The sequence below is a fragment of the Cryptomeria japonica genome, chromosome 6, assembly GCF_030272615.1.
Source record: "Cryptomeria japonica chromosome 6, Sugi_1.0, whole genome shotgun sequence".
Taxonomy (NCBI): domain Eukaryota; kingdom Viridiplantae; phylum Streptophyta; class Pinopsida; order Cupressales; family Cupressaceae; genus Cryptomeria; species Cryptomeria japonica.
In genome coordinates this window covers 201,265,180-201,287,426 of record NC_081410.1, presented here as the reverse complement: position 1 = coordinate 201,287,426, position 22,247 = coordinate 201,265,180, and the positions used below count along the sequence as shown (strand labels likewise).

Sequence of the window (22,247 nt, the reverse complement as noted above, 5' to 3'; positions counted from 1 at the left end):
CGTGTCTCTTGATTTGCATCAAATCCTTTAATATCGTATGGACTATATTTTCTGTTCTATGAGTGTTTTATGTTTGGATAAGGTTGTCATATAGGGTTGTGACTGTGCAACTCTCGGTTCTCATCAGCTCTTCGTAAAGCTCTCATGATCTTTGTTATACTTTTATTATAACCTTGCTCTGCTCCTCTTGTGTAGAGGATTGCCTTTAGCTCTAATGCATTTTCTGTCATGGCTTTCACTATCCTCACATAATATTCATTGTAATATTATCTCTTCAATTTGAGCATACTGACTATTACATTTTTTGAAGTTTGAAGTTCACTTTTGATCAAACTCTTGTGCTCAACTACAATGTGTATCATTTTGAGTGGTTGATACTCATATCTGATTTTACGCATTGGCTGGAAAGACAATTTGGCTTACATACCTTGCTTATGGATTTTATAAAATGTTTTCTGAAGTCATACACTTACCTTAGTTTTCTGATATGATCAAGCACAGCTAACTCTCTGTTATTCAACTATGGAAAACAATTCTACATTTAAAGAATGTTGTGTAGCTTTACACTATGATTGAAGTTGATCATAGACTGGCAATATCCTTTTGAGCAATCTTGGCATATGTTGTCAATGGTGGAAGTCTAGTCAATAAAGAGATAAGTTATTTTACATGTTAATTCATTCTATTGGAATATTTAATCATGTTGATGCTTCTCTTCAAGAGATTCTTGAATTACCAAGCCTTCAAGCTTAAGAGGGAGCTTGGTTTCTTCACTTGAAGGTATGCCATGATCATAATGATTGTGCTATGGGTCCATTTCGTAAAAGTGAAGTAAGGAAAAGATTGGCATTTCTTATCTTTGATTTATGGCTGCCTTCCTTGATTGATTCTTATATTATGCAATCTACATGAGACTTGATTACCACAATTTTTATATTAAGAATCGAAAGGGAGTTCCATATGGAACTTTTTGAGAAAATATGAAGCTAGATGTGTAGCTCATAGTTAGAAGAAAACATTTGCTCTTGCTGCTAGATATACTAATATTAGAACCATTATAGCTAATGTTGCAAGCTGGAAGTTGGATATAAAGACTGTTTTCTTAATGTTGTCTATATTGAATAACTAGAAGGTTGTGAGAATCAAGATAGAGAATCTCATGTGTGCAGATTAAAGAAAAGCTTTTTACAGCCTCAAGCAAGCTTCTTGAGCTTGGTATGAGAAGATTGACAAGTATTTGATTAGTTTAGGATCTTGCAAGAATGATGTTGATTCTAACCTTTACTTTAAAATTTTTTAAAATTTTTTTTGGTGAAATGCTAATTCTGGATGATTTATTTCTAACTAGTGAAAATAGTCTCATCTCTCCATGAAGAAAGAATTAGCTTTAGAGTTTGAAATGAAGGACTTAGGCTTAATGCATTACTTTCCAGGGTTAGAAATATGGCAAGATCTAATGAAATTATTCTAAGTCATGGAAGTATATTGAATAGATTTGGAATGATGGATTGGGAACCTATGTCTACTCCTATGGAAACTAACTTGAAAAAATTGAGTTCATTATTGCAGATCCATCAGAATACAGACAGTTGATTGGATCCTTGATGCATTTGTTATCAGCCAATTTATGAACAAACCAAAGCATGTTCATCTTGTTGCAACCAAGGATATCCTGAGATATTTGCAAGAAACAGTTGGCTACGGGCTGAAGTATCCAATCAACACTGTCATTTCCTTGGAAGACTACTTTGATTGTGATTGGGAAGAATGTATTACTAACAGGAAGCACACTTTAGGAATCTGTTTCAGGTTGGGTTAAGTCGTGATCTCTTGTGCCAACAGGTATCAGTCCTCAATTGCATTGAGTACAGTGGAAGCTAAGTACATTGCATCAAATGTGAAGCAATGTGGCTTCACAAAGCTTCTTGCTAAGTTGTTTGGGCAACCTTGGGAACCCATAGTCATTGATTGTGACAATCAGAATTGTATTAAGATGTTTGTTAATCTTGTATTTTATAACAGGTCAAAACATGTGGAATCTCATTATCACTACTGTGATATGATACAGAAAAGTGCAATTCAACTGAAATATGTCACCACTATTGCAGTTGTTCTCACCAAGCCTCTTGCTCAAGTAAAGTTTGTGTACTTCAAAGAGAGACTTGGAGTTGTGGAGAACACAGCTTTGGTTGAGAGGGAGTCTCAGTCCTAGTGATGCATTAAGGTGCATCTTCCACCCTCTACGGGCAATGCAAGATGGAGTCACCCTTTGTGGGCAATGCAAGGTGACATTGGATCCTTCTCTAGGAGAAGATTGAGGTGAAAGACCTCCTCCACCCTCTGTGGGCAATGCAAGGTGGAACCACCCTCTGCGGAAAGCAAGGTGGCAGGTTATTCCTCTCAGTAGAGAAGTTTTGAGGTGTAAGACCTCTTCTCACCCTTTGCGGGCAATGCAAGGTGGATCCATCCTCTGCGGGCAATGCAAGATGGATATCATGAAAGAAGTTCATGATGTGTATTAATATATTTGTGTGTGTTCATTTCTTGCAGGTGTGCATAATAAAGTTTTGAATCCATCCTTTGTGGGCAATGCAAGATGGATATCATGGAAAGGTCCATGATGATTTGTTATTTGGCTAGAATCCTCCCTAGCTAAGAGGGAGTGTCAAAATTATAGCTAAGTTCGGATTATATGTAATTATAGCTTGCTATGAATATTGGGCAAGACCTATTGAATGTAACTTGTGGATAGGGCAAGACCTATATAATGTAACTTGTGGATAAGACAAGACCTATTGAATGTAACTTGTAATTAAGCAAGACCTATATGTAACTTGCAATTGTATTGGACAAGACCTATATGAATGTAACTAGTAATCTATAGGTTTGATCCTATTCTTGGCACCAAAAGAATAAAGCCGACCTAGGTAAATTGGGAGGCTATGTCACATATATATACAAAGCATCATTCATGCTTATTACACATTCATTCCACACAGCGATCTCCTTTAGCGACAATCAAAGAATACATTCATTCAGCAGTAATCAGCAAATACATTCTTATCAGCAACGAATCATCTTCTATGCTCAGCGAACTGCTTTTTGGAAACAACGAACTCCACCTTGAGGACAGCGAACGTTATTCAAAAGACAGCAAACTAGATACAAAGGGCAGCAAACCTTCTTGAGGTAGTGAATTGATCTGCAAATGGTGTCTTGAATCAGGATTCAAGTGTACTGCAGATAAGTCATTTCAATACTATGTATGCCCTAATTTGAGTACTCCATACCACTGTTCACATTCTACAGTTCTGATTGCTTCAAGTGTTGAAGCAGATTCGTAAAGACTCATACTGATTTGTCATAATAAGATTTGAGATTATAGCTGGGTTTTTCACCTCCATGTGGGAGGTTTTCCTAGGGTATTCTGGTGTTCTTTATGTGCATTGATTTTTTGGTTTTTTGATTTTGCTATCTATATATTACAGTCCGATCCTAAAACTAACACAATAATCGTTAGGAAGTTAGTAAAAGTGGAAGCCATTTTGAAGTGATCCAAGACTTTCATTGTGATTGAGGCAAGGAGTTTTCTAGGGGTAGTTCAATATTTGAGAAAGCTTATCAAATCATATTCCATAGTTGCAATGCTTTATATTCCCTAGTGGCAATTGGTAAGTCTTTTATACGGGGTAGAATTCAACAAAAAGCATTTGTTTAGCTGAAGTAAAAGATTAGCAAGCCACTGGTTTTGGCAATACCTAGTTTGCAACTACCATTTTGGCAATACCTAGCTTGCAACTACTATTTTAGGTAGAGACAAATTTTAATGATTGTGTGTTGGAGGCTCTTTTATTATAACTATGTAAGCTTGTTTGTTGTCATTCAGATTTATTTCGTGGAGCACTTTAGATATATTGCTCACATAATGAATTGTATGTCTTTGTTTGAGCATAAAATAACTATATCAATTATAAATTAAAAATCATATATTTATATCTACATATATTAAATATGTCTTTGAACATTTAGTGTTGTGGTAGAAAAACTCCATTGGTGAGGTAGCCACCAAGGTTCAAACCCCCACTGGGCCATTGAGCTTGTTGGCTTTCTACCTTTGTTGGGTCGTTGAGCTTGTGGGTTTGAACAAGTGAAGTGTCGGGAATGATGAACCCCCAAAAATGGACAAATTAACAAACTTTTTCAACGTTGATTCCACATTGACTCTGATTGTCTCAAACCAACCCTACTTCTAAGCAATTCAGTAATTTCACGCGTTTTTCTAGGGTTTTGCAAGTTTTAACAATTATTTTTTTTCACTTTTTTGCAATTTTTGGGGTTTTTAACATGATTTAAATGTAAAAAAATCTTTGAGAATTGGGTCAACGCTTGGTCAACGATTTTTTCATGAATCGGGATTTTTTCGGGGAATAAATCGGCTAGCTCCAGGATTGAAGATTAATCGGGTATAATCGCGATTTTTTGCAAACTATTGCTTCATTGATCTAAACTATAGTGTTTCCACCTTGTTACATCAATCTGAATGATGAAATTCTACATGAACTAAACACAACAATCCATCTAGAAATCCGATGAAGCAATTCCACCAAATTTTCTTGCACACCCAAGAAAACACCAAACCAAACATATTAGTGGATGTCCTAACTATTCAACAATATCTATCAAAGTTGCAAATACTCTGTAACATACTATTTAACAAATGAGAGGACAAATACTCTGTAACATACTAATCTAGCATTAATTACTAAAATACTTATTTGATTAACAGTACTAATGAGTTTATTTATTTTTCTAACCTACACTATATACTACAAATGTAATCTAATCTTCAATGTTTCCACCTTGTTACATCAATTTGAACAAAGGATGGAATCCTACATGAACTAAACACAAAAATCCATCTAGAAATCTGATGAAGCAACTCCACCAAATTTTCTTGCACACCCAAGACAACACCAAACTGAACATATTAGTGGATATCCTAACTATTCAACAATAACTATCAAAGTTGCAAATACTCTGTAACATATGAGAGGACAAATCCTAGTTTCCATGCACAATGAGAGAATGACTCTCCTCTAAGAGTCCAACCTCCTCTAAGAGAGTCAAAATCTCTCCTCCAAGATTGTAGGAACCAAATTCCTCCTCCGGCGTATGATAGATTCAAAACTAATAAAAGTAGATAAACCAATCACCTCTTTCACCAATTATACCATCTACAATACCAGTAAGTGTAGATACACTAACCAAACCTCTTTTAGTGATTGCACAATAAAATATATTACAAAGCCCCCTTGTTCTAAGAAGGGACACAAATGTGGTGGTGTTTCTCAAACACTATCATTTCAATGCGAGAATATAGCTCAAGATGGGAAAATTCAAAATTCCTACAATATCCTTTGTCCTCTGGACTCCTCTTCTTGTGACAACTAAATCTTAATAAATATATTCCTTAACACTATGGTGAGGAGAGTCTCGATCATCTGTTGCAAATCCATAATCTTCCATTCAACTTGTAGTGGCAATCAAAGCCTTATGTGTTTTCACATGCCATTAGTGAGGTCCATGTTAATATTTATATCAGATTTGGATATAGGATCTTTTAAATCTTATTAATGCAATTTCCACTTCTTATATCAATATAAGGATTCCTTTGTATATCAATTTAATTTAACATGAACTGCTGTACAATGATCAATTAAAACTGATATTAATCTTATTGCAATTTTACATGGAAATGGAATCAATTAATATATTAAATTTCCAATAACAAATGGCCTGCAATATTCTGGGAGGCAGTCGATATTGTTTCTGCACTGTAATTATTTTGTACATCCACAATACGATTGTCTCCCTCATATAAGGAGAGAGACATGTCTCTTCTCTACGGAGACATGTCTCTCGGCCGTGTAAGAACACGCCGATACGTAATGTAATGTAGTCGATAATTATTGGTAACCAATTTGCATTTGTTACATTGTTAATATGATTTGCTAAACGCACATAATCTGATCGATAGTAAATATCAATAAGCATATGATTAAATGTTATTTGATATAATCAAATTAATTATGTGTATATTTAATAATGTATAGCTATACATTATTAAATATATACATATGATTAATTCATAATCCTATTTCAAGATTTATATTTTAGCAAAAATCTTATTAAATACATAATGCAAAAAATGGATTAATACTTGTAGAGGATATATATCAAATGCTTAAGGCCGATAGGCCAATTAAGCATTTGATTTCATCGATTAGAATTATCTGACCGAAGCTACAAAACATTAACAATCCTTGGCATGAAAAATTTCCCCATTGAAAGGTAGACTTCTTGACAAGGAAAGCAATTTCAATAATTGACAAATTTTGCTTGACTCAAGGAAAAATCACAAATTTTAAAATTGGATTAATTTTGTTTGATGTTAATACAACATTGTCAAAACAAAAAGGCATACTACTCAATGAGATTTCTTTAACATCATCATCTTCAATCACATAAATTAATACCAGCAAATTGACTGAGATGAGATTGAAATACAATCTTGAATAAGATATATCTCAAATATTCTAATGTAGAAAATGAAAGCTACTAGTTGACTAGTGGATGGGTGAATAAATATCAAGCATCGTCCACTCAACCCTTACTTCCATAGGGCTATTGATTGTTGAAGGCAATACAAGGATGCCAATTTTCAATTTCGATAAAGGTCACCAAGAGACAGGGAGACTTGGAAACTGGTACGGCTAATTTTCAAAAATAGGAGATAGGGGTACTTGGAGATGCCAATTTTTTTTTAAAATAATTTTATTATTTTCAAATAATATCATAACAATGAAATTTAGAACTTTGAAAACAAGAACAATGGTAAAGTAGTAGTTTTAACATTAACTAAGAACTTCAAAGTTTAAATTGACAAATGTAAAATTTCCACTTTAAACAGTTTAAATTGACAAATGTAAAATTTCCACTTTAAACAGTTTAAATAGACAAATAGACAATGAAATATTTCCCAAATAGGCTATTTCTATTTTTTTTTATATAATTTAAATAGACAAATATACAATAACATATATACCTAAAAAAAATGTGGTCTCATCAAATGCCATGATTGCTATTTTAAAAAAATTCAACAAAATGTCAAAATCCATTTTGTTTTTTGATATTTTGCGAAAAATCTCAGTTTATTTGCAATTTTTTTCAACAAAATCCATTTTTGAATGGTTGCACATTTTGAATACATATCTAAAAATGCAATTGCAACTGGCAATATTTCAAAGAAAAGTTAAAATCTCAAAAAAATCTACAATATTTTCGTTCAACACACATCGACGACCAATATTGGGCTCGATTAGTTGTTCAATGGCGAATCCTTTCTATAGTGGAAGCTAATATTATGCTCGATTTGCTTGTAAATGGGCTTTTGAAGTCTCATGAAATGTTGTTTTAGACTTTAGGCTTGGAAAATGGTCTTTTTCACCCGACGAAGGCTGACTAAATGTGGGAGATGTAGTGGAAACGCCTGGGTACTTTGGGAGATGGCAATTTTTTTAGATAGAGACTTTGGAGACATCGAGAAATGCAAGCCACTAATCTCTTGCAGATCCAAAGGTTTTTCAAAAATTATCGAGAAATGCAAGCCACGTGTCTCCTAATTTCACTGATTGCAATCCTTTGAGATGTTATTGAGAAGATTAGGCTAGAGAATGTGGTGCAATTAGTGACAAAAGTAACACATTTGGACAAAGCTACAAGAAAATTGATTGAGGTAGCCTAAAAGCGTATTTGATGGACTCCTTGTTCTGTGCACCCCATGAATAATGCACTCAAGGACATGGGCAAAATTAGATGGAGACTAGATATGCATCATACTTCATTTTGTTGGAGAGGATGCTTGAGTTGCAAGAGGCATTGCAATTAATTGTCGTGACAATAGAGTGGAATCAATAACCCGATTCTAACTTAGAGCAAGGGAGGAGATTGAATGAGGGTGAAGAGTGATACTTTTTTGGCTAATACAAAACACATTGTAGCCATTATTACTCGAGTTTTAAGAATTATTAGATATGACAACTCAGATGCACTTAACCTTGGGGAGGTGTATCAATGAAGTGATAGTATGGTTGGCCAAATGAAGACTATTGTTTAAGAGGAAGACCCCGCATTAGCATTCTTAAATAAGCACATTTAGCCTATCATTCATTGCTGATGGGAGAAGCTCAACACTCCCTTGCACATGGTGTCTTATGCATTGAACTTGAAGTAGTCTATGCAAAGGCCAAGCATAATTACTCACATACAAGATGTTGAGGTGAAGGTAGGGTTCATGAAAATCATTAAGATGTATGATTCTACATAGACCGACCATCATTTGTATTGCCACTCTTAGGGGATATTCAAAAGATACCAAAATGGATATGGAGACTAGCACAAGAGGATCCAATTCTATGGTGGAATATGCATGGATCTAATTCTTTGACTGCAATGCTAGGGATTTGTCTGTTGTCGTCCCAAGTTTCTACTTCTACAACTAAGAGGAACCAATCTACTTATAGTTTCATCCACTACGTTAAGAGGAGCTAACTTACCTCTATTAGAGCAAACAACCTTACTTGTACATAGAACTTACATCCCAAGTTTCTAGTTCTACAACTAAGAGGAACCAACTTACTTATAGTTTCATCCACCATATTAAGAGGAGCTAACTTACCTCTAGAAGGGCAAAGAACCTTAGTTGTACAAAGGGCTTGCATATCATTAACCACAACACACTTATGTACAAGGAGAGTCTAGCAACCCAATGGTATGTAGCATAGTTGAAAATCTCGAACTCGCCTCGGACTCGGCAAACCAAAATTTTGGACTCGGACTCGGACTCGTGAAAGACTCGGCAAAAAAAAAAACCGTAGTTTTACAAAAAAAACATAAAGAAATTAATGCATTTAGAGAACATAAGTGCCATAATTGAAACATTACACATGTCATATGATCTAAAAACACGCAATATTTGAAAATTCATCATTCATGGCAGCATATTCAAGTTTCAAGTTTCAACTCTAAAATGTATAATGGCAGCATAAGTATATAAATGTTCAAAAAATTACATATAATGATATGTCCATGTCCAACTCCAAATGTGAAAAACAACAATGTGAATGAACAAACCAAAGAGAAGACTACATCTTCCTCTTTGTATTTTTCCTAATATAGCTCAATTTTTCAGGCCTTGAGCTAGAAGTAGTAGCAGTGGGTGTTGTGGTATCTAAATGGTGAGATGATTCTTCTTCAAAGTCAAAGTCCTCATCATCATCCTCATCTTCATCTTCATCTTCATCCTCCATTTCATCCAATCTTGCTCCTTCTGCATCTTGTGCTGCTCCTCTCTCTATTTTTGCAATTTCTTCTTCGGTAAGGAGGACATCATCACCATCATTTTGTTCATTCATGGTCCAATCACCATATGGATCAATTTCATCCAAGTCAATGGCCTCATGTGAAACACCCTCCACCTATCTAAATCGAAGGCAAAGGTTGTACCGAACAAATACTAGATCATTGAGCCGCTTTTGTGACAATCTATTTCTCTTCTTTGTGTGAATGCTCTCAAAGACACTCCAATTTTGTTCACACCCAGAAGCACTGCATGGCTGAGACAAAACACGGATAGCTATCTTTTGAAGATTAGGCGTGCCGGCACCATAATTCTCCCACCATAAATCTACAAAAAACATTTAGAAATATTAGAATTGAGAAAAAAATGTAACAATCAAGTTTGTAGGTTTTTTCTTGCACTATTGAACTAAGTTACTAAATTTTTTACCTGGTTGTTGTTTTCCTCTCCTATCAATTGCTAGTTGTGATGAGAAGAGTCTCCCCTCTGCACTTTTGTAGATCTTGAACAATGAACATTTCCAAATTCAGAAATAGATACTAGATAGTCAAAGTGTCTAACTCAAATTCAATAATGAACATTTCCGAATTCATAAATAAAGATAGAGCAATTGCAAATGTCAAATCTCACCTCCAACTCATCAAGAACCTTGTCTCTCAACTCAGGATCAAGTGTCATCTTATCAATGCATGTAATAACACCTGCCATGACCTCCTCATCAGCCCTAAATGAATCAGAGAAGTAGAATTTCGGGTTCAAAAAGTAGGCGAAGGCATGTATCGGTTGGTGGAGTTGGTTTGTCCACCTACGATCAATGATGCGCCAAAGGATTTCACATTTTCTTGTATTTCCACGATAGTAATGTGAAATGGCCTCTTTGGCCCTAGACATGGCCTCATAAATGAAACCCATTGGCATGCCCTCTCCATCCACCATACGAAGAACCCTTACCAAAGGTTCTGTCACCTAAAAAAATTAAAACAAATTTTAAATTAGTACAAAATCAACCCCTAAAAAATAAAATCAGCAAATAGACAAGATTGTATAAAGTTATAAACTTTACTTTTGTGTTTGTTACTTACCGCAGTCAACTCCTCTCCACTTTTATTGAACCCTTCATCAAAAACAATGCTCACAATCTTCTCTGCTTCAGGTCTTTTGGAGTATGCAGACCCCAACCAAGCATCTGACACAAACATCTGCTTAAGATGAGGAATGGCACTAAGAATGCTCTGCAAAGTGATGAAGTGGTTAGCAAATCGTGTCACTCCAGGTCGCACAAGGTCCTTGCCATTTGTGTGTTTTCTCATCAAAGCAAGCACCCAAGTATGGTTGTAGATGAATTTGGTGACACTTTTTGCATCTTCAACCACCTTCTTCACCCATCCAATCTTCCCAATGTCCTCTAGCACCAAGTCCAAGCAATGTGCAGCACAAGGACTCCATGTAATCGAAGGATGCCTATCCATAAGCATTCTACCTGCAGATACATATGCAGCTGCGTTGTTCGTGATAATTTGGACAACATTCTCAACTCCAACTTCCCGAACCACACCATCCAACAGATTACACAAAGTCTCTGCATTTTTTATTTCATTTGAGGCATCAACAGACTTTATGAATACCATTGCACCATTTGAAGCCACCAAGAAGTTGAGAAGAGTCCTATTTCGTCCATCTGTCCATCCATCAAATAAAATGCTGCATCCTTTTCTCTTCCAATACCTTTTCTGATCATCAACCACACCTTGTGTATTTTGCACAGCTTTCTCTAGCAATGGCCCACTAAAGTCATGACCTGTTGGGGCCTTAAACCCCTTACCCGCCACTGTACATGCATTGACAAAACTTTCCCAATACACATTGTTTGCTGCATTGAAAGATAGATTATTGTAAAACCAAAAGTTTGAAGCTGCTATCCGTGCTTGTTCATGCTTCTCTCTATTCCATCCTGTACCTTCAAGTGAAGGTTGTGCACCTGGAACATTGCGTGGTACAAAAAAATTAGGGTCTGATCTAACAGGAGTACCACTAGCCTCACCCTCATTGTCACCAAAAGATGAAAGTGACTGACGACCCCGACTGTGACCAATGGGACCCGAAGTGGACAATGTGGGATTCATTTGGGAAAAATAGCATTCAAAAACAAAAAAAAAAAAAGAGGAAATAACTTAGAAAAGAAAACAGAAAAAAATTTGGCAGCATATCCCCTTGTTTTTCAAGATTTTTTTCAGTTTCAAAACAATGAAATGATTCAAATGAAAAAAAAAAGAAAGAGAAAAAATCCTTACCTAGATCTCTCTTGCTGATTTTTCCTTCTTCCCTCTACTCCTCCAAACCCTTCTAACTTGCTATGGCCAAAGAAAAACCAAAATGAAGTTAGAAACAAAAAAAAAACTGTTTTTTTACCCTTTACGGGCGTGTTTTTCTGGGCCCGCGAGTCCCTGCGAAAGACTCGCGAGTCCGAGCAAAAGACTCGCGAGTCTTTCGCAAGGACTCGCCTGGACTCGTCTCGCGAGTCCTAGGCGAGTCGACTCGCGGCGCCAAAGGACTCGCGAGTCCGTGGCGAGTCCGAGGCGAGTCCGCGATTTTTAAAACTATGGTATGTAGAGCTAGAGGAGTCATTGCAGCTTGATGAGTATGTAGCAAAGGTAAGGTTGGTTGGTATTGCTTTGGAGGATCTTAAGCTTGAGGAATCCAATAGTTTGAGTGATGAGAAATTTGGTGTGGATATTGGGGATGAGTGATGATTGATGCATTAGGCCATTAGCCGGTTGTATTTTTGAATGCGAACATCATTTGGAATATGATATAAATATATAGATATTCAACATTTTCATTATCCATTCGACAAATATCAAATATGTTTTAGTATTTCAAAGTTTTATATGTTATTCCTTGTATACTTTTATAACTATTATTTTTAAGTAGATATATTTGCACCACCATCTCCAAATCAAGGCCCTTGGTGCCCCCGTCTTCATTGTCCCCCTGTCTTGAGACTCCATGGAACATAGGTTAGACGTAAAAAGTGATGTGAATTTAGTTTTTCCACTAATTTCCAATGTTCCATGGCCATTGGGGATGGCGGGATGGGGCGACGCGGGGATGGGTTTTAAGGACAAGGGACAAAGGGCCTAAGTTTGCGGTGCTGATATAAATATAGTACTTGAAAAACTAGTTATGAAAATATGTATAAGAATTATATTTCAAATGAAACTATGGCAAATTAGTTCAATAGCAAAATTGCAAATTCTATTACTAAGATTTCTTGAATACTAAATAAAATTTGACAAATGAAATTGTCAAATTGTAGATTTCTATTATATCGAAAATATGATTTATGATTAGGATTCATCATTGGCTTATTAGTTATTACTTGCTTAAAATTATAGTTTGATGGGGGTTTGGGGGCAAAACAAAAACGAGGTTAAGGGTAGCACCCCTAGCAAGGGTTTGGGTAAGAGAGAGAGATGTAGAGATAGGTCTAGATCTTGGGGGAAAGAGAAGAGAGTGAGATAGAGAGAGGTAGAGAGAGGGGTTAGAGCAAGAGTGATAGGTAGACAGATAGGCCTAGAGTTGAAGGGAGACAAAGAGAGTTAGATAGATCGAAAGAATACTGATAGGAGGTTGCTGATTATTGAAATTTGACTGTCTGAAAATTTTAACCTAGAATCTGCATTATAATAAACCACTCTCACACATCCTGCCAATATATACATGAAATATAACTTAAAGTAAAGGAAAAAGACATATTGAAATGTGATTAATACTTAAATGTTATATTTCAGCCAATATATACATGAAATATAACTTAAAGTAAAGGAAAAAGACATATTGAAATGTGATTAATACTTAAATGTTATATTTCATGTATATATTTGATGAAGAGAATGAGACTGGCTTGAAGACAAGGATGCCATTTTCACAAATTTTTCACCATTTGTGCTTAGGGTTCGAATTTCTAAGTTGGGGCTATGGGAGACTCCTAGGAGTTCCTAAGACATCCCGGAGACGTCTGGATGTCCCCGACATCTTCGGACATCTTGGTGGCGGTGGTGTGATGGGGGGGATGCCCCGTCCTCGTCCCCCCATCTCAAAGACGTCCTCGTCTCAGAGATGTAGGGGTTTGGGGGGCAAACGCATCGCCGTGGTTCACTACTATTTTCCTATGTCAAATCCTTTAAAGTTGATAGACGACTAGGGAAACCATTAGGGCATGATTTCTAAGGTTATATTTTGATTTTTAGCGTTTTGTTTGGAGCTTTGCTAGTATACAAACCTTCAAAGTTTTAGGTATATATCAAGATCATCATTACTTCGTAGTTCAGTCCTCCATTCATTGACTCGGTGCAAGTTTGATCCTTCATTCATAAGACTTAATGCAAATTCAAAATTATGATGTTTTAGATTTTCTTTTATAATTGTCATTATTTAACTTTAAAATTTGAATGACTGCTATCAGCCTATGATAGTCACTTCAAAAAAAATTAATGATTGTCATTGGCTGGTAACAACCATTCAAAGTTTTAAAAATTAATGGCATTAAAATTATTAAGTTAAACAATGACAACTAGAAAGAGTTAATCATAATTGTATTGCTAATTATGCTTCTTGTTTAACTATAGCAATTTTTCTAACTTCTATTGATTCCTCTAGTGAAATTAAAATTGTTGAGACCTTGTGTTGTTTGTTGCATAAGGTGATCATGGAAAATATTATCCAAATAGGACAGACAATACATCTGCATATGTGGCAGCTAATAGACTACTACAAATGAAACACCCTAAAATGTTTTAGGGCCCTCGTGCTACCCACTACCACGAACTTCTCCTTGATAATGTGGTGAAAAATGCAAGAAATGTCATCAAACACATTTACATTCACACATGTCTTGAATCTCATTACAAAGTACACTAATTGCAAAGAGCTCATGCCTACACGAGTCACATACTTTTTGACTAATCTATTTACCTCACCTCGCAAAGTATGCCAATTGTATTGCCCAACATTGAGCAAAAATTGGTTGGAGAGTACATACTACAAGAAGGCTGAAGCTAAGAGAGTCATGAAGACCATTTGGATGATACATTTGCCAAGCCCATTGAGCAGATCAGCAAAGTGAGAGTTTTTATCAAATTAACTTTTTCTTTTATAAATTTACAATCCTACAAGTTGTTTTTATTAAATTCCAATATTTTAATTTGCTGCTTTTAATTTTGATATACTTTTTTTTTATTTAGTTTAATTTTGTAATTTTATTTTTATTCACTCACTTGTTTTATGTGATGTCCACACTCCTGACGCAAGGGAACAGCGGTAATATACCTGATTCCTCTAGAACGGTCATCATTGATAATAGTATGCTGTGGGGGAATCAGCAGATACTGATACCATTCGTGGGTTAAATACACAGTCTTCATATCGGACTGGGACAGACAATTACGGAGGACCTGAGAATATGTTGCCATCGAAACAGTAAGTATTGATTATCGATTTCCAGCAAAGGATGATATCGAGCATGGTCAAGGATTGACCACACCGATTGCATTAACTAATGATAATAATCGATTAGTTTATTGGAGAGATGCGACAATGATCAGCGTGACTCTCTAAGCGAATAGACACCCCCATCGATTGACTCCATATATATGGGCAATCGTGTCATTACGAAGAGGTTAGAAAAAGGAGGATTAGAAGGGAGATTAAGAAGCATTTTCACCAGAGAAGAGCGCACTCATACCCAAAGGACAAGCCGAGACCTAGGAGTACGTAGACTGTCTGACACTCAAAATAAATCGCCCACAGCAGAGGGACTATAAATCAATCCGTTATACACAGGGTCTAGTCACGGTATTCCTCACAGTCGCAAACACCGTGGAAGCCATAATACAGTGGCACTAGCAACATATAATCCAGACGTGTCCTTAATATCGAACTACAGCAGCATATGTCATCGGAATCATTGAAATTTATAAATTCTGCACATACTATATATTCCCATGAGGAATAATAATTACGATCTGAGTCATATTTAATACACACTACAGAATAAAGGTGAGTCCCAGGTCAGAGCCTACAAGGGACAGTATATATAAGGATTCAGGGCACATTTGTAGATCTCAGTATAACAGACCCTATTAAGAACATCATATCTAATACCTCTAATATTAATGTTAAATTGAATAATCACACTGTTATTTATTCACATCAGTAATAGCAGTTATTATTTTGAACTATCTCCATCATTGTAAGAGGTCCATTGGCAAACTTCTGAGACAGGTTAGGAAGGGAACATTACAGTGGTATCAGAGCAAAGTATCCTGCCAGCCTGTGGGAATTTGGTGAATGCAAACATATCAGTGGAGAAAGGGCCAAGCAGCCATGGCAGAGCAATTGGCAAAGGAAATAAAGACCTTCATGCAGCAGACCAATGACAAATTTGTAAAGGCAAATCAGTTAATCCTCCGAGCCATTCAAAACATAAGTAATAGCAATGCCAGGGTTAACCCCAATTTGCGAAGAGACACACTCCAATCAATTGGAAAATGAACAATTGTCACAAGGCTCCATTCTTAGACCTACTATGCCATCATTCTTGCCAAGAGAAGAGCCCATGCTGGAGGTAGGGGAACCAGTAATTAAAAATGGTGATGAGATCCTGAAGTGCAAAAAAAGCATTCCGTTCAAAGAAAGCTATGAGGTAAAAACCCAAGCCAGTCCAAATAGGAGAAAGAAGACTTTGATGGGACAGGAAAATTTTCAGCTCAATCTTGAGTTCAAAAATTGGATACATATTTATCACTCGGCCCTATGACGGAGGAAAATGCCATCAAATTTGCCACCCTTCATCTAACAGGGATAGCACACGATTGGTGGTACCATGGCCTTGTCACTCAAGATCACTGAAGCATCACCACATACAGTGAATTCACCCAAAGGCTCATCAGAAGGTTTGATCAAAGACATCCGGAGTGGTATTTCAAGGACAACTCTACTCACACAACAAGGAACGGTGGAGGAATATGCAAATGAATTTCAGAACTTAGCAGTCATGGTCCCCAACCTCTCTCAAGGAAGGCTCACATACCTATTCATAGAAGGACTCAAAGAGTCAATCAAGAAGATAGCGAATCCTTTGGACCTCAAAATTTGAGTGAAGCAATACAAAGGGCCATCAAAGTCGAAGCCAATTACTCCAAAGAAAGACCAAGATACATGACTTCCAAGGCATATGCTAGGAATGGCCGTAGAGATGAATCCCATAGAGAAAGGCAAACACAATGCCACTTTTGCAATGAGACATGGAGACCCGGTCATAGATGCCAAACCAAGGAAGGCCTAGGACAAAGAGAAGAATTGAGAAGGAAGAACTTATGTTTTAGATGTAAAGAGCCATGGAGACCTGATCATCAATGTAAGAGAGGTCAGTTACATCAAATGGAAGAATCCAAAGACGAAAGAAGGGAAGAAAGCCAACACAAAAGACCAAGGTTAGAAGAGAAAGAACATGGAACCTTAGCTGTAATTTCAAATGAATATGAAGATAGGCCACTAAAACTTAAAGGAATCCTTCAAGGACGAAAGGTAATCTCCTTGGTAGATAGTGGGGCTTCCAACAATTTCATCAGCAAGAATTTGGTAGCAAGGAGGAAGCTAAGGGCTGAAGAGTTTGAAGGATTTAAGGTAGCTCTAGCAAATGGGACTATTAGTCATTGCACCAAGGTCATTCCTCAATTAGAGATCAAGTTGGGAGATCATATTATTAAAGGGAACTTCTATGTGATCACATTGGAGAACGATATAATATAAGGGAGACCTTGGATCCATTCATTGGGTCGCTTCATCATGGACCTCCCAAATCTTGATGTTTGTTTTCAGCATGAAGGACGAGAAGTAACCTTAAAGGGTCTACCTAATGGAGATCCAAAAATGGTTTCTTGCAAAAATATAGAAAGGATCGTTCGACATGGGCAAGGAGAATGGATCGCCCAATGTTTGATCTTAGACAAATCTGGTCCAAACTCACCCATGGCTCAACTTCATATAGACTTGCAGCCTATCTTGAGAAGGCATAAGAGGGTTTTCGAAGATATTCTACGTGCAATCCCGCCAAGGAGGGGATTTGAACACTCCATAGAACTTGAAGAAGGTGTCAAACCAATAATTACCACTCCCTATAGACATCCATGAAGATTCGAGGAGGAGATTGAGAAAACCATCAATGAACTTCTTAAGATGGGACACATTCAACCAAGCTGCAGCCCCTTTGCTTCATCCGTTGTTTTCGTCAAGAAAAAGGACAGAACCATGAGGATGTGCATAGACTACCGAGCCCTCAACAAAAGAACCATCAAGAATAGGTACCCAATACCCAGAATTGATGAATTGATCGATGAGCTTCATGGGGCAAGATATTTCTCAAAGATTGATCTGCGAACAAGTTATCACCAAATAAGAATGAAGGAGGAAGATGTACCCAAGACAACCTTCCGATGTCATTATGGGCATTTTGAATTTTTGGTCATGCCCTTCGGCCTTACAAACACACCAGCCACTTTTCAATTATATATGAATCACATTTTCTGTCAGCAATTGAGAAAGTTTTTACTTGTATTTTTTGATGATATTCTCATTTACAGCAAAACTTGGGAAGAACATCTCCAACATGTTGATGAAATCCTAAGCATCCTAGAAAGAGAATCCTTGTATGCTAAAGAGTCAAAATGCGAATTTGGCATGAGGGAGACACTCTACTTAGGCCATAAGATTAATGAAGAAGGGGTGAGCATTGATGAGGAAAAGATACAAGCTATTAAGGAATGGTCGACACCCAAAACCTTGACCCAACTCAAGGGTTTTGTAGGGTTATGCAGCTATTATAGACGCTTTGTTAAAGGTTTTTCCAAAATGGCAGCACCCCTCATGGACCTAACCAAGAAAGGAGCTTTCTCATGGAATGATAAAGCACAACAAGCATTTGACTAATTGGAGGAAACCACGAGTTCATGTCCAGTTCTAGCTATTCCGGATTTCACACTACCATTCGAATTGCAATGTGATGCGTCGGGAGAAGGGATTGGAGCAGTCCTCATGCAAAGAAGACACCCAATAGAAAAATACTATTCAATTTATAACAAAGAAATGTTACCTATTATGCATGCCTTAGCAACATTTCGACAATATTTTGTATGTGGAAAGTTTCATGTTAAGACGAACCATAATAGTCTACGTTATTTTATAAACCAAAAGGATTTGAATGGTCGTCAATAGAAATTGATAAGTAAGTGTTGATGTGTATTTTGTACACTATCAAACACAGAATAAAATACCTAAGGGTACCTTATCCTCTCTTGAGTAAAGTCTCCGAATGCTGAAGATATCGCGAAAAGGATCAATCGGGATGACTTCAAGGTTCCTCGTTGTAGGATCTCTACGTGTGGATAAGCTCTCTGTGGTATGATGTGATTTGCTGGAATCACAAGGGGACTTACACTTGATGACTGAACGTCTGATTTGCTTTGAATATTGCTGGAACACAATTTTTTACTAACTTTGATTTGAAAAAAGGAAAAAAGATGAGGGCGAGGAAAGGATCTAATCCTAATACTAAGAATGTAGGAGCAATGAATGATCTTTGATGAAATTCTAACTAAGTCTTGTTTTGACATCATAGGACCATCTCCACAAGGTTAGTGCGATCTTCGAAGGAAAGCTTTATGATGTTCAAATCATCACTACAGGCATAGACACCATCAGGCTGATGCATATCAATGATGAAGCGACAATTGAAGTTAAGCTTAAGCTGAATGATTCCAGTTGACTACACAAGGCAAGTCTGCAATCAACAAACTGCTAGTAGTGTGGATATACGAATTTCACCATCAATCAAGCACATTTCTTCCACTCATCTAATAACATGAAATCAAATATGAGAAGTATAGAGACCATGCAAATTGTCAAATCGACCCATAAATTTCACGATTTCTTCAATGAAGTTGTACAAGTCTTTTACAACAACATCTTGGCAACAATCTTTGCCTTCTCCCTCTACTCTACTCTAATTGCTATTCTATCAACTGGCTAATCACCTTCTAACTACTCTCTATCTATCTTCTCTCTAACTTCCTTCCTATTAGCCTTTACAAATGAAGAACCGGGGCCTATATAGTGCCCACAATACAATTCGATGGCCTAGATGAATTTGAGATCAATGGCCAAGATTCAACAATGAAAACCCTAATTAGGGTTTGTTACAACCATTACATAACATTTAATGCTTGACCAATGATAAAATTACATTTTAAGGACACATGTCTTCTCTGGAAAATTCGACCAATAGATAGCTGGGGTAGGTACATCGAAGTTTGTGCCACCTTCCATGAGTTAAGTACATTGAATCTGGACATGCTGTGGTGGACCACACAGACTGGAGAAGTGATGACTAGGATGCCAACTCGTCTGACACTTGGTTGATGCCAATTTGATGTTGTTGAGAAGCTAGTTTTAATTAACTCTTCTGAAACTATCTGCTTCTTCAACGAACCCTTGCTCTGACTTATTTTGTCTTTGATGTGCAGGATGATTGATGTACCTCGCCTTGGAATCCTGGATTGGAAGAGGTCACCCTTGATGATGTTAGTCCAAAGAAGGCCGTCCTTGTCGATGCTAGATTGGAGGAGGTCACTCTTATCCTTGCTTGATCGTCCTTGATGATACTGAGTTGGAGGAGATTATCTTTGTCCTGGACCGGATATTCTTTGATGAGGACCTGCCTACTTGTAGATACTCCAGCCTCAGGAGTCGCCATCTTGATACCTACACAACATTTCAAAATTAGTAATATATCTTGAAGTGTAGAAATTAGGATTCAAAAGGAAGATTTAAGATCTTAATTAGGAAACTTCATGATAAATCTTGAGTTATCATTTCCTAATTAACTATGCAATACTTAGATTTTTCCAAAACAAATGTCCAAAAATCAAACCTTGAACAAGAGTGTCAAGATGATTTTGCCATACCTCCTCTTGAGTATTAAACTCTAAGAAATGATGTAAAAAAATGGATTTTGCTAGGCAAAATCAAAATTCTCCCTTGGATGAATTGCGCCTCCTCTAGCTTCAAAAAGAATAGACTCCACCCTCTTTGATCTTCAACACCTAGTAGAAATTCGCTCCACTCTAGCCAGATTTCGCTCCTCCAATTCGCACTTCAACTCTGCACTTGAAAAAGGATGAATGAATGATTTGAAATATGAAACAAGCCCCTCCAATATATAGAGCGCTCACCTCTCTTCTCTCCAAGGCCGACTTGCCAAAAGGGAAATGAAAATGAAATAAAATCCTCCTCAAAAGAAGGCCGACTTGCTTGTAAAAGCAAATAAATGTATTTGAGCGCTCAACTTGTAAATTTTTTAATTTATTAAATTAATTTTAATACCTCTAAGATGCTTATTTTGATTATTTCAAGGTACAAAATTAAATTAAAATGCCTTTAATTTAATGCAAATTTGATTTAATCTTTCCAAAGGCTTCGAAGTGAGCAATTTTGTGAATTTTAAGGAATATCAACGCTCAAAAATGTAAAAATGAAGGATATCACCAGTTTCGCCCTGGACCTTCAGTGAAAGTCAGGAGCGATTTTTCAATCTTGCTCTTAATCCTTCATCTTTTGGATTCCAAATTGCTTCCAAGACATAAAATATCATCTCTTCTTCCTATCCACACAAGATTTCGTCTCAATTCCTCAAAAAAAGGAGAGGAAACTGGAAAATCGTTATGGGCCCTCTCTGAGGGTCAGGAGGGATTTTTTGATTTTAGGCTTGATTCTTCATCATTTTTCATTGAAACTTCACTCGTTAAGCAACTTCCTTGCTTTATCCACTCCAACTAAATTCGCTTTGGTGTTGCAAGGTAAAATGAGGATTTTCAACAATATCGCTATGGGCCCTCTCTGAGGGTCCAGAGCAATTTTTCGCTGTGGGCCTTCACTGAGGGTCCGGAGCAACTTTTCATTTTCTGACCAAAATCATCAAGTTTCAAAGGCAAAATAATATTCATCACGCTCTTGGAGGTCCTTTCTCCTTGTCCTAACCTTGCCTTAGCACCATTTTGAAGAAAACATGCATTTTTTGAAAATCTCGCTGTGGGCCTTTAGTGAGGGTCCGGAGCGATTTTTTGGTTTTAGGCAAATTCCTTTATCTTTTAATCTTCAAATCACCTCCAAGGCATAACACATCACGTTCTCCTCCTGTCCAAGCAAGATTTTGTCTCAATTCTTCAAACAAAGGAGAGAAAACTAAAAAATCGCTATGGGCCCTCTTTGAGGGTCCGGAGCGAATTTTGTAATTGCCTTCAAAATATTGATTCTCAACGATTTCTTTTCACTTCAAGGCTTTTCAAACATCGTTTCAAAACCATGCCTAACCTTAGCTTTCCTCAAACTTGGATGAAAATTTCCCATTTTAGGTTTCGAGCTGTGGGCCCTCTCTGAGGGTTCGGAGCGATTTCTCGCTGTGGGCCTTCAGTGAGGGTCAGGAGCGACTTTTTCATTTTGGGTTGATTTCTTCTTGTGTTGATCCTCCAAATTATATTCAACGGATAGAACATGCTTTCCTTCATCCCTTTCAATCATAAAATCACTTTGATCTTGCAAGAATAGTGCATATTTGAAAATCTCGCTATGGACCCTCTCTGAGGGTCAAGAGCGATTTTTGCTACCTGGATCAAAATGCTTCACTTTTCATCTAAAAATCACTTTGCCAAGGGAGATATCGTCTTGTTCTTTGCTATGAATAAAAATTCATGTCCAAGAAAGGTCCAAAAATGTG

At 36.8% G+C, this 22,247-nt stretch overlaps 2 protein-coding genes across 4 annotated transcripts in view; both read right to left on the bottom strand.

The window, feature by feature from the left end:
* The window catches only part of LOC131042329 (uncharacterized), a 244,112-nt gene that overhangs the window by 26,385 nt on the left and 195,480 nt on the right, over window positions 1–22,247 (bottom strand). The gene's annotated exons all lie outside the window — the stretch shown is intronic.
* LOC131042327 (uncharacterized) lies at window positions 9,111–11,568 on the bottom strand. The gene is made up of 4 exons (XM_057975677.2): window positions 10,501–11,568; window positions 10,049–10,384; window positions 9,848–9,920; window positions 9,111–9,745 (listed from the first exon to the last, which is right to left on the bottom strand). The coding sequence occupies exons 1-4, from the start codon at window positions 11,539–11,541 to the stop codon at window positions 9,537–9,539; spliced, it is 1,659 nt and encodes a 552-aa protein (XP_057831660.2). The 5' UTR covers window positions 11,542–11,568; the 3' UTR covers window positions 9,111–9,536.